The sequence below is a fragment of the Quercus robur genome, chromosome 2, assembly GCF_932294415.1.
Source record: "Quercus robur chromosome 2, dhQueRobu3.1, whole genome shotgun sequence".
In the NCBI taxonomy this organism is placed as follows: Eukaryota; Viridiplantae; Streptophyta; class Magnoliopsida; order Fagales; family Fagaceae; genus Quercus; species Quercus robur.
In genome coordinates, this window is record NC_065535.1 from 4,110,528 (window position 1) to 4,122,945 (window position 12,418).

General features: G+C 35.3%; 2 protein-coding genes across 2 annotated transcripts; one reads left to right on the forward strand and one right to left on the reverse strand.

Annotated features, from left to right (window-relative positions):
- The first annotated feature begins 646 nt into the window (after window positions 1–646).
- Window positions 647–2,817, forward strand: LOC126710153 (uncharacterized). Its single transcript, XM_050410534.1, has 7 exons — window positions 647–871; window positions 1,093–1,146; window positions 1,237–1,368; window positions 1,463–1,571; window positions 1,667–1,708; window positions 1,935–1,991; window positions 2,064–2,817. The coding sequence occupies exons 1-7, from the start codon at window positions 699–701 to the stop codon at window positions 2,643–2,645; spliced, it is 1,149 nt and encodes a 382-aa protein (XP_050266491.1). The 5' UTR covers window positions 647–698; the 3' UTR covers window positions 2,646–2,817.
- Window positions 2,818–6,698: 3,881 nt separating this feature from the next.
- Window positions 6,699–11,680, reverse strand: LOC126710161 (probable cysteine protease RD21B). Its single transcript, XM_050410547.1, has 5 exons — window positions 11,125–11,680; window positions 8,693–8,928; window positions 8,457–8,597; window positions 7,580–8,032; window positions 6,699–7,086 (listed from the first exon to the last, which is right to left on the reverse strand). Exons 1-5 carry the CDS (start codon window positions 11,594–11,596, stop codon window positions 6,991–6,993), a joined length of 1,398 nt encoding a protein of 465 aa, XP_050266504.1. The 5' UTR covers window positions 11,597–11,680; the 3' UTR covers window positions 6,699–6,990.
- Between the last annotated feature and the right edge of the window lie 738 nt (window positions 11,681–12,418).

The window sequence follows — 12,418 nt, forward strand, 5'->3', positions numbered from 1 at the left end:
CCTATGTCCCATACCTCGAGAAGAATATCACCACATTGTCTCCATGAGAATTAATCTCTGGCCTCAATCATTTTTCCCGTGACGCTTGGAATAACCTTACTATCCTCCTTGCATGGTGCGATACCCACAAAGCTTTCCTTTTAAACATGAGTGAGGCCTAACTCTTTCCCGTGACCCAATTGCTCCTTGGGCTTCAGTCCCCAGGTGTGACTATTCCACACCCTACATTAAACATTGTGGGTTATATTATATATATAAGTTGAAATAGGGTGTATTTGTGTCAACACAATACAAGATATTTCTTTAATAGTTTGAAATGGATTGTGTTTATATCATATCTAATAACTATTTATAATTTTATATAGCGTGTAAGGTGGGTTGTGTCTTGTGACTTGTCAATTGATTTAATAATTTGGCTGGGTTAGGATCGAGGGACTTTGACACAAATTTTATATGGGTTAGTTGACTCAAAGTAGTAAAATTACCCTTGCTTCCATATGACACTTGAGTGCAAATTGTCTCCCCCAATTACATTAGCTTCCATTGCAAATGCACTCTTAAAAGAAGCTGGTTGGAGCGTGTTTTACACTCTCCATAAGTGCGAGTGCCCCAAATAATTTTTTCCCATTTTCCCTTTTCCTCTTAATTGTGATGGAAACTAGGACTACTACACACATAGATATAGTCGTTGTTAGCTTATGTTCCCCCCTCTCATTGTGTCTGTGACAATGGAAAGTGGACTTCCCATGCTTAACTGTCTCTTACAGCACACACTAAGAAGCCTGTGTTCATGTTCAGATTCTTCCAATTCTTCAAAGTGGGTTTACGCCGTTTTCTGGAGGATACTTCCTCGGAATTACCCTCCACCTAAGTAAGGAAAATATGATAATGAAACCAATTATCAAAGCCCAAATGCATAATTTAGTTTATCAAAGTTCATGTTACGTTCTCATATATTGTTAATGTAAGGGCTTTCTATCGTGGGCGTAGGTCGTCAGGCTAAACTGGCTTCTTGTTTCTGTTTTTCTTGTTTTTTTCTCGGTCACTCGAACAACTTTTTAACAGTTTCTTGATCACATTGCTTTCTTTCAGGTGGGAATATGGAGGGAGTGCTCTTGATCGCTCGAAAGGAAACAAGAGGAACTGGTAATTAAGTTACAGGGAATTGTGAAAAAACCCATGTCTCAGTTCTACTTGCTAAGTGTTTTTTTTTTTTTTTTCTTTTCTTTTTTCTAGGATTCTAGTGTGGGAAGATGGATTTTGCGATTTCTGTGAATGTGAACGAACTGGGAGTGGTTACATAAAGGGGAGGTTTGGAGCTGATGTCTTCTTCAAAATGTCTCATGAGGTGTACAGTTTTGGAGAAGGGTGAGAGCGCTTATATATATTTAGCCAGAAAAGTCTAATAATAGAATGGTGCTGAAGAAAATTGATGACTAAGCTGTATGGTTTATGTTTGCAGATTAGTGGGGAAAGTTGCAGCAGATAATAGTCACAAATGGGTGTTTAGCGACGCTGCTAGTGATGGTGATCCTAGCTTGATCTCCTCGTGGAATTTATCCATTGAACCTGTAAGGCAATCACTACAATTTTTGTGCACAACGTTCAGTTCACATGTGAAGTACACCACTTTAAACCTGACTTTCTTTTGTATTTTTTCCCATAGCAACCAAGAGCATGGGAATTTCAGTTCAATTCAGGCATTCAGGTTGGTGCCATTAGATACTCTAAAATAGAAGATAAAATTCCCACTAAAACCATCAGCTTTAAGCCCATTGTGTTAGAATAATGGTTAAGTTATTAGAGATTCACAATTTTTTAACCGTTTAAGCTTTCAGAATAATAAATAATTTATTATGGTATCAAACAAAATGTCCTGTATCACGATAGTTTGTCACACTGAAACTAACACTTAAATTATCTTATTTTGACAGACTATTGCTATCATTTCCGTTAGAGAAGGCATAGTTCAACTGGGCTCGTTTGAAAAGGTATCTAATCTGTCAATTTCTCTTCTTTTCTTTGTCAAAATCTATATCAAATGGCTAATAGGCTTTTTTCAGATTGGTGAAGATCTCAATCTGGTGATAAGCATACAGAGGAAGTTCAGCTATCTCCAAAGCATTCCAGGAGTGTTTGCCATTCAAAGGCCATACCTTCCAATTCAACATCCATACGTGCTCAAACCAAGCCAAGAAACATCATTCTCATTCTATGACAAGCGCCAATTAACCGGAATGAAGAGACTTTTCGAAGAAAAACCCGAAGATTCTCCAATTAAGTCTATCAACTTGGGCTGGAACACCCCACAAAATGGCATTGCAGGACCACCCATTTGGTCAATTCCACCTCTTTTGCCCACCATGTCTTGTAGCCTTGGAGCACTGCTAGCAAAACTACCTACTGTGATGCCATCTTATAATGCCATTGAAGCTCCAGACAGTGCAACTCTGCTCAACAACAACAACATCAATAGCGCAAACCAGAGAGTTCAGTTTGACAATGGTGGAATTCAGATTACTGATATAAAGCAAGAAGAAAAATCAATTTCCATAAACCATAATTTACAGTTAGGAAATGGGCTGGTGAGGGAGTTGGGATCTAGATCTCTAAGAGATGGAGAAAGTGCATTAAATCTCATTTAATTAGCATAACCAAGTTGCTTTTATTGCCATGACCAAGAGGTGGTTTTGGCAATAATTAGCTTAATTTGGTTGGCTGGTTGATATTGTGCACCATTGTACCTTATTGTTTTTAAAGCATTAGTGTTATATATGTAATTAACGTACCATCATGCAATGCAGTGGCTTATCTCTCTGTTACGACCATATTAGCAATGCTAGAGATATAACATTTTTTATACCTACTAACATGACATATCATGATTGGAATAGCATAATTAAAATGTTGGTCCGTTATTGACACAATTTTTATCATACACCAATCATAATATGGTATGTTAACCGTGTTAAATTACTGATTATTTCAAAAGTTTAAGTTATTGAGATATGATAAAATTAATCATTTAATCACGTACTTCTAACACTCGTCTCATGTGTGAGCTCAAACTCTCTTTTAATAGGTAAGGTCAAACTTAAGACCTCCTGCCATGTTAAATTATCAATTGTCTTAAAAGTTTAATCTATTGAGATATGTTAAATTTAATAATTTAACAACATATTTCTAATAAGTAGTTATGAGAAAATATTGTGTCCTCACACTTATTATACATACAAATCAAGGATAGCACTCAATTTTTTGAGGTGGGATTCCATCACACGTGAAACTCCAACATGTTTTATTTGCAAAAAACTAACAATAGTTTTCTATTTTATTGATAAACACTAACAATAGTTTTCAATGATTGATATAATGAAAACAATATTATGCTTCCCATCCGAACACAATCTATACTTATAATTGCATGGATTCTAGTTAAACCCCAACATTTTGTTTGTCATTGACTGTTCCAATCGTGATGACAATGCTATGCCTCTCATTGATGGACTGAGTGGGTGGGCATTGTGGGGTTTCTAGGCTGCCATAGTCTGTGTCCCTCTGGCTAGTAATAGTCCACAGTCCACACCATATGGGTTGGTCCCGGAAACAAACGAGAGAGAGTAGAAGAAGACAGATATAATTGAGTCTTGATCAAGTTGTTGTGTGCTACATTTAGTATCTATCCCCCGACAGAGAGGATGGTCCCCATCCCCAACTTTTTGATTTTTTTTTTTTTTTTTTTGACATCAACGTCTATGATTTTTGTTATCAGACAAAAATGTGGCTCCATTTTGTTAGAAGAAGGATATGTATCTGCAAATATATGTGTAATTGCATCACTTCATCACTATTGAAAGAAAAGTTGTAGAAATAAAAGAGTTAAAATGCAAACTACCCTTGAAGTTTCGATGAATTGTTGAATTCTCTTTGTTTTTGGGGTTATTTGGTTCTTAAACTTTTAACATTTTTGTCAAATTAACCATTCTATCAATGAAACTTCCACTTTTCACATATGTGATACCACATGGTTTACAAAGTTTTATAGACGAAAGGACTAACTTAACATAAATGTTTAAAGATTCAAATGACAAAAAATACACTGTAGACACAAAAATGACAATTCACCCATACTTCAAGGTTGTTCTTTAGATTTTGGCCAAAGTGTAAATATTGTACTATTGCATTGTGCTCAGTATTTTGGTAAGACTAATCTTAGGCTAATTCATAGCTAACACATAGAGTTACGATACATGCATAGGACTACTAGTACAATTGGGACTATAACTACTAATACAGTTTGGATTGGAGCAGACCTTGAACCCATATTTTTTAATAGCTATATCATAAAGCACCTAGAACAAAGTCAAAACTTTGATTGAAGCTATAACCTGATTATAACTTCATTAAGTTTACTTATTATGTTTTATTTTATTTTCTAATTTTCTATTACAGTAAACAACCCTTGGCAGAGTTATGATTGCAGGAAGTATGCACTAAAAAGGAATCCACTTGAAGTGGACCACTTTGTTGCCCTTTGTAGCCTGTAGGTTATTTATTGTGGTTGATATATGTTTCTATCTATGTTGGACAATTCAACATCCTACCCCAATAATAACTAAACGGTTCTGACCAATTTTGATGAAACTCTGATATTTTTAATGTGGTTTTGGTATTTACTACAATTGGGTCCCATTTACTTGGAAATCTTTTGGTACCAAATCCTATTTTCGGCTACAAACTTATGGCTACAAGGAAATGCTGCTACGTTCTCAATGGGCCTAATGGGTCTATTAAACAGTGCGACTTTACAACTTGGAGAAGCACCACAACTTCATTCAATTGTGCCCCCCCACAACTTATCATCTGACAGTAGTGGCCGTGGTGGTGAGGTTGAACTCAATTATTGATCAACTATTAATCAATTGAATGAGGCAGTGCGTCAGTGGGGATAGTAGACAAAAATGGGTGAGTGAAACCATGCCTTTTTCTTTCATAAAAATAAAGAAGAATATAAACCATGCCTTTTATTTTTTACAACTGGTACATACTTCATCCATAAAATGAAACTATTAGGACTCAAAACTAAATCTAATTTGATTCAAGATTATATGCCAAATTGTCAATGCAGTTTTTTGTTGCCCTTCTTAATTGTTTATCTGCCCAGTAGGGTACAACAAATGGTATATAAAGTTGAAATTTCACATGTGGGTGACAAGTAAACAAGCCAACACATTTATTAGCAAAACATGCTTTGAGTATTGGTAACTATGGGCCTGTTTGGTAGCATATTTTCAAAAACTGTGATTAAAAAAAAAGGTGTTTCACATTTCTCAAATTCGGATATTTAAAACATGTATTTTAAGAACTTATCTATATCATCATTTAGTTTTCAAGTAACATTGTTGAGTAGCATTTTTTATAAATAAGTTGAAAATCGTGGGACACACTTGACAAGACCAAACCTAACTGAAACTTTTTCTTATGCTTTAACCTCTCTTCTTTTTTTTTTCATTTTCTTTTTCTCCCACAGTCCCACCTCTTTCACACCTCTTTAAAAAAAGTGACGACTGTACTTGAACAGAGAAGACGTACTTTCTATTTTCACATTGAATAAAGTTTACGACTTTCCCTTTAAAAAAATGGTATAAGGTTGAAGGGGTTGTTTCTCAAAAAAAAAAAAAAAAAAAAAAAAAAAAAAAAAAAAAAGGTTGAAGGGGTTAGCATGAGGAATTGGCGCACCCCTAGTGAAAAAAATGAAAATGAAAATCATAATTCCAACAAAGATATGAAAAATAACCCAAAGCATGTGTTCCTCTGCTTTAACCTTGAGATGAATTATTCAGAAGGAAAAAAACCTGAGGAATCATACAAAGATATATCAACTTTGACAAAAGCAGCATGTACTTTCGACCTCGTATCTTTATTCAGAATTTTTTTAGCTTGAAGAAAAGTAAGAGAGTGGCTTATCGTGGAGACTTACCTAGTCCTTACCAAACTATCTTTTTATCTTCTAAAAAACCAATATGTGAGAGGTCTAGACGACATGGGTGATGTACCTTTTTCATGATTCTCTTTAAGGAACCTAAGACACCAACTGACCATGTGCGATTAATGCACAAACTTGAAACCTTAGACCGGCATTGAGCATCTTCTAGCAAGCTTACACACAAGGTATTGCATGAGCAGTTAACTCATAAGTTAGAAACCAAAATCTATGGTTCAATACCTCGCCTCTACCTGTTCATCTTTTACAGAAATTTCGGGTTTAACTTTAAGTTCCAGGATACAGTTTTATATTGAACTTCGCTGTTGTTTCTGAAAACACAAAAGACATAAAACTACAAAGCTTAAGTGATGACCTAAAACACACCAGAAGTGGCTCTAGTGACATGGACACAGCCACAGAGGCTTTCACTCCTAAGTCTTTATAACATACACTGGGGCATTATGAGCATTTTGACACAAGGAAAACAAATTCTCTTTTCACTTTTTCTATCTTAAAAACAGCCACCACAACCAAAACAAATCCAATATCCAAATAAGCCAAATTGGATAAAGAATTTATAGCTCTGGATTTGAATTGAAGTTGTGATATTATCTCATTAGCCACAATTTGACTTCTGATCTTCAAGCATTATAATCTAGGTGACAAGCTGGAGAGAAAAGATCGATGATAATAGTATCAAACAGACTACAAGTAGCATTGGAATGATAAAGCAATTCATTAAAGACACTGCTGAATGACTGAATTTACAGGTGGCTTTTGGAAACAGATAAAATGTCTGTTGGTTTTTCAAATGCAGCAGAAACAAATATAGTACTATATACATAATCAGTATCTAAATAAATAATCTTCAACAGAGCATCAATCTGTATCTTAACGATAGAAATGTGGGTAGCAAGTGGAATAACACAAAGGAGAACATCAATCGCTGCTATGATTTTTTCATACTCCTTATTAACATGTCATCCACCAGATTGAAGATTTGCTTAAGCACTGCTGCTCTTGCTGTCACTTCCAATTGCCCAATAAGGTCTAGCAGGAGTTCGCCTCAATGCCTTCACTCCGAATGGGTTGTTCTTGCTCTGTTGCAAGTGGCAATACATGTAAGCAAGACGGAAGGGGATGTTAATATTCTCAGAGGGGAATGGGGAAGTCATCAACAAAATGAGTTTCATAGATTAGAGACATAAAATTTTGACAGTTCCTTAGTTGTTATATCTTATGTTTCTTAATTAAATTCAACCATATAGTTGCAACAATAATGTTGAATCTAATTCTTCTCGGAAAAGATTGCATTGGTATTGCTGCATTTGTTTTTTTGTTTTTTTTTGCTTAGTTTAGAAAAATATATAAATACTAAATATACTCCAACCCCGGGTCTCGAACCTGAGACCCCCCCACATTCCCTAGGGAGGTTTGATTAGACCAACACATTCATTGGCATTGGTTTTGCTGCATTTGATCAACACAGCCACATGGTTAACTTCAATTGGGAAACCTAAGATACAACACCTAAGAAACTATACTTAAAATTTTCCCTAGAAGTAAAATGCAATAAAGTTGAGTTGCTCTTACCGTCAGGCAGGTGCCTTCTTTAAGATTGCAGACGGGATATTCCTGTGGGCAGCAAGAATAATAGTCATCGCAGCAGGTGGCAGACTCAAGTGGACAGCATCCCCATGCAAAGCAAGATCTTCCATACTCATAAAGACAGCAGCAGGTATTGCTCTCAGGACAGGAGTAATAGTTGTCACAGACAGTTGGGGGCACTACTGGAGACGGTGGAGATGGGCCTGGGTTGGGAGGATTTTGACCTTTCTTGATAGGGTAGGAGGCCTCCATTGCTATTCCACATTTGCCAGTTGCTTTGCCAACCAAATTGCGCTCCATCCTAATATAACCTGCCTCTCCCCAGCTTGCACCCCATGAGTTCCTCACAATCCAGTAATCAACACCATTGTCTGTGCCATACCCAACAGCAGCAACTCCATGGTCCAGTGCTGTCCCACATCTTCCTGTGAATACACCCTGAAAATATTGGGATAATTAAGGATTTGAGGTCAATTTTTTGTGTACAAATTAGAAGCTATCATTCAAGTCCCAGCTTCAATAGTAGAACTAAAAAGAACAGTATACAGAGCATCCAAGCTAGTGCAATGCAACTGCCTTCACAAACAAATTCACCTGATGGGATGCTAAGTGTCTGGGTCCTTAGATTGGTTTCCATAAAATATTGTTCTTAGGTAGAAACCAAGTGTCTTGTTGCTTTTAGTGGCTTGTGTATAATGTAATTCTTGGGCAAAGGTCATGAGCTAAATGCAACTAGATCATGACAAAGACACTTTTACAGTAATTTAATAGCAATGGAAGGGCTCAATACACCAAACTAAGAACAATATCATCTAAAGAGCTAAATCATCTACTTGTAATCAGATTGAGATTTTAATCATACCGAGTCATATAACTGGAATTCCCTGCCACCTCCTTCTATGGCAACGCTTATTGGCTGGTTAGCTACTGCCTTTTGCAGTGCTTTCTCGTTATTAACAGGAACATCCTCGAAATCATCAATAGTAACAACCTTGGCATTTTTCTGCACAAAACAAAAGACGAGAAAAAATAAGAATTTTTTTTTTGGGTGGTAATTCAGCTTCTTAATTTGTTTTTCCCTAGAGAATTGCTACCAACCCGGTATGTGTCACATCTGCCATCATTAGCTTTATAAGGATAATCCTCTTCAGTGTCAATGCCACCATTGTTGATGATGAACTGAAAGGCATAGTCCATGAGACCCCCATTACATCCTTCATTGTATGTTGTATCACAGTCCACCAGTTCCTGCTCTGATAGTGAGATCAGATCGCCAGTCACAATCTTGTTTATCCCTTCCACAGCCGAAATTGTTGAGAATGCCCAGCAACTCCCTTTATTTCAAAGTAAACAGTTAAAACACCATCACATACCAAATTGTACAAAGCAAAACAAATGATGTAAGATTTATTAACAAAAAATGCTTTAACCTTGATTTGCAACCAAGGAGTTTTGTCCAACTTAAATATAATGGGAACAGAAGCACATGTCTTTCATTAATTATAGTTGCTAAAGTTTGAAACAACTGTTACATTGTTCCACCCTATCCTGTGAAACCATATAATTAAGATTAAAATCTTTTTTTTTTTTCTTTCTTTCTTTTTGGCTTATGTACTTCTCCTTCCGTGTTGTACCTTAACTTTCCCAGTTAAATTAAACCATGTGATTGTATTAATCAATGCAACATAGGCACATAGTTGAATTTAATTGGAAACCTAATGCAAAGCACATAAAGAGTAATACCTAAGTTTCACTTTGTCTGTTTCTCCCCAAATAATTTTCTATAAATCAAAGTTAGAAAGGGTCCCATATTATTGCCTCCATTGTTACTCAATCTTAAAGGCAAGACACTAACTGAAAGAGAATTGCAACATGACCAAGTCTTTATTAGCTCTATTAGTTGACATCCAAACACAAATATTCTAAGCCAAACTTTAAATCGTATAAATGACAAAGACTGCCAAACAGAAAACATAGTCTACTTCACACGAGTTAAATGAGACAATTCTTTGGCGAGAAAAATGCGGTCTGCATGGACCATTTTAATAATTAAGAAAATAAATTTTTAAGCAGCCGGGCCCACAGGTGTGAAAACTGCCAGGTCCAGTGGGCCCACTTTGTGAGCTGAGAAAGAATGTAACCTCTATCCAGATTCCAGGCCCAAAAATTATTATTATTATTTATTTATTATTTTTTTTTTTGAGAATGAGGCCCAAAAATATTTAATTGCAATTAGGCAAATCATGAATTAAAAAATTTATGAATTTGGACTGAAAAAAAGGGCAGTCTGAGAGCCACAGCATGTTTTGCCAAATATGCTTGGCCAAATTATTAGAGAGTCGTCCAGAACTCCACAATAGAATTTCTAAAATTCTATTTATCCATTTTGATATGTGGATTGGAATTTGTAAGGTCGTCAATAATTTCAATGAATAGCTAAATTAAAACAGTAAATTACAGGTGTAACAAAGTTCAATACACAGCTTTCAAATGGATTAATAGGATTTTTAGAACTAAAGACAACTGACAGCTGATCTTAATCATGGTCTCATGATCGTTTGGATGCAGCTTTCTACTTATTGATTATTGCTTATTTGCTAAAAATTGGTTAAAGTAAGATTGTATCTAAGGAAAAAAGAAACTTTATAAAACTGTATATAAATAAAAATAATCATCTAAAATAATTTAAAAACAAAAAACCAAAAAAAAAAAAAAATATATATATATATATATATAAACAAAAACCTGTCCAGATACAGACTGACTATACCTGGTATTACATTTAAGAAAATTAAATAAATAAACAAAACTGTCTTGCCAACAAGACCTTTGAATTGGGTCTCAATTCCGGCTCATGATCTCAGTCAGACATCCGTGTAAGTTGTGAACTCCTAAATACAGAAAATTGGAAACTAGCTTATATAAGACCCGCATATCCTGGAACAGTAACACCGACAAAATTGTCTTCACACGTGTCAGAAGGGTAATCCGTAATTTCCGAGGTCCATATTCTTTTCTTTTTTTTTTCTTGCATATTTTTTTTTTTACACCAAATTTTTTTTTATAGAATTATCTTATATTATATTATCAATTACTGTGCGATTTACGATCATAGCCTTAGGGATATACAAATAGACAAATAGTTATACCAGCTAAATTATTCCACTTATCCACGAAACATCTCTTGAAAACTCCGTCGGCCAGTCGTGTAGTGGATTGAATCTGATCATTCTACTTTTCTAATCTTTTATTCGGTGTCTCAGCTTTTTTCTCAGACTATTTTACTTTTTAACCCTGAAACATCTAGGAAACTCCACAGACCGATAGTGTGATAGAATGAACTTTACAATCTCATTTACTAATCTGTTATTTTCTACTACTTTTTTTTCTAATATTAAGTCTACCAAAATGATTTAGAAAACGAAATATTAAAATTAACTACAAGACTAGATGAAATTAGAAGGAATAATTAAATTAAATTAAAATTAAAAAAAAAGGTAAAAATTATGCAATCAAAGTGTGAAACTTACCACAACTCCCTTGGTCTTTGACGTCAACGACCGCACCTTCTTTCCTCCAATCAACGGACTCGGGCAACTTATCACCGACACGTGGCACATAACGATCGCTCCTAGGCTTCGAAAGCTTCCTAAGACCACTCTTCTTCATACCTAGGTACATGCCTCTGTACTCCTCGTTGGTCAGGTCAGCGAACCGGTTCAGCCCGAGCTTGTAAGACCGGTTCTCGGCGTTGTGCTGGTCGATGAACAAGAGATTATCCTTAAAGATCTCGAACCTCTTCTCCTTCTCTCCTAAGGCGTTGTAGACCTTGCCGTGCTTCACAAGCCACGCCTCGTACAGACCCATCACTTCCTCGTCGGTCCTCGAACTCGATTTGTCGACGTGGGTTTGGTCGTACCCTATGATCGACATGTCCAAGGCTGTCGATACCACTAAAATCGTGAACAAGAAGAAGATCAAAGATGATCTATAGGAACCCATCTTGTCTTTTTTTTTCTCTGACTGTGAACTATTTTTCAGAGAGATGGGTTTGTGAGGAAAGGGTGGGTGTGTGAAAAAGTTGGGAGGTCAGTGGGCTTATAAAGGAAAGGGACTGGAAATTTTAATGGGAGATATTTTAAGAGAAATAAATATTAGTTTTAAATTTTAAAAAAAAAATGTAAAGAAATGAATATAAGTTTTTTTTTTTTTTGAAAAGAAATGAATATAAGTTAGTACTTAGTACAGCTCGGAAGAACATATATAGGTAAGGTAATAATCTTTTATGTAGGATAAATTATAGTAGATATCTTTCGTCTGAGGGCCCGATAAGTTCTACGTCAAACCCATTTTTGGATGTATTAAAAAAAAAAATTTGTTGACAATTTTTTTTCAAGGAATATTAATAATAATAAATAAATAGACGCAGCACCTTTTGGGTTTTCGTAGAGGCACAAAGACAATTCCAACTTTGCTTCTTCTTTTTTAGAGCAAATCCAACTTTGCTTATTTGTTGCGTATTGCAGATTTTATCAATTAAATTAATTGAAATTTATTAAAAAGTTCGGTTGGACTTAAGGTATTTTGTAGTTTTTAATTGCTTATTTGTATGGTATTTATCAAAAGATATATTTTTTTATATCATTTTATGCTAAATATGTGGCAACAAGCTAAAAAAAAAAACTTCTTTCTCTTGAACTTCCAAGAACTTTGTAGGTGGGAATTTGCCAATTAAACTATAAGTCTCTAGAGTTTGGTTAAGTATTGATTTTTTCAAATAATGGATTTAACTCATCTCTTTTACTTTTGGTGAGCAAAAAGAAA

Coding starts and splice junctions, on each gene's coding strand:
- LOC126710153 (XM_050410534.1), top strand. CDS start 699: ATGTTCCCCCCTCTCATTGTGTCTGTGACAATGGAAAGTGGACTTCCC. Junction 872..1,092: donor CGGAATTACCCTCCACCTAA/GTAAGGAAAATA, acceptor GCTTTCTTTCAG/GTGGGAATATGGAGGGAGTG. Junction 1,992..2,063: donor AACTGGGCTCGTTTGAAAAG/GTATCTAATCTG, acceptor GGCTTTTTTCAG/ATTGGTGAAGATCTCAATCT.
- LOC126710161 (XM_050410547.1), bottom strand. CDS start 11,596: ATGGGTTCCTATAGATCATCTTTGATCTTCTTCTTGTTCACGATTTTA. Junction 8,929..11,124: donor CAAAGACCAAGGGAGTTGTG/GTAAGTTTCACA, acceptor TTTGAAATAAAG/GGAGTTGCTGGGCATTCTCA. Junction 8,598..8,692: donor GCAGATGTGACACATACCGG/GTTGGTAGCAAT, acceptor TGTTTTGTGCAG/AAAAATGCCAAGGTTGTTAC.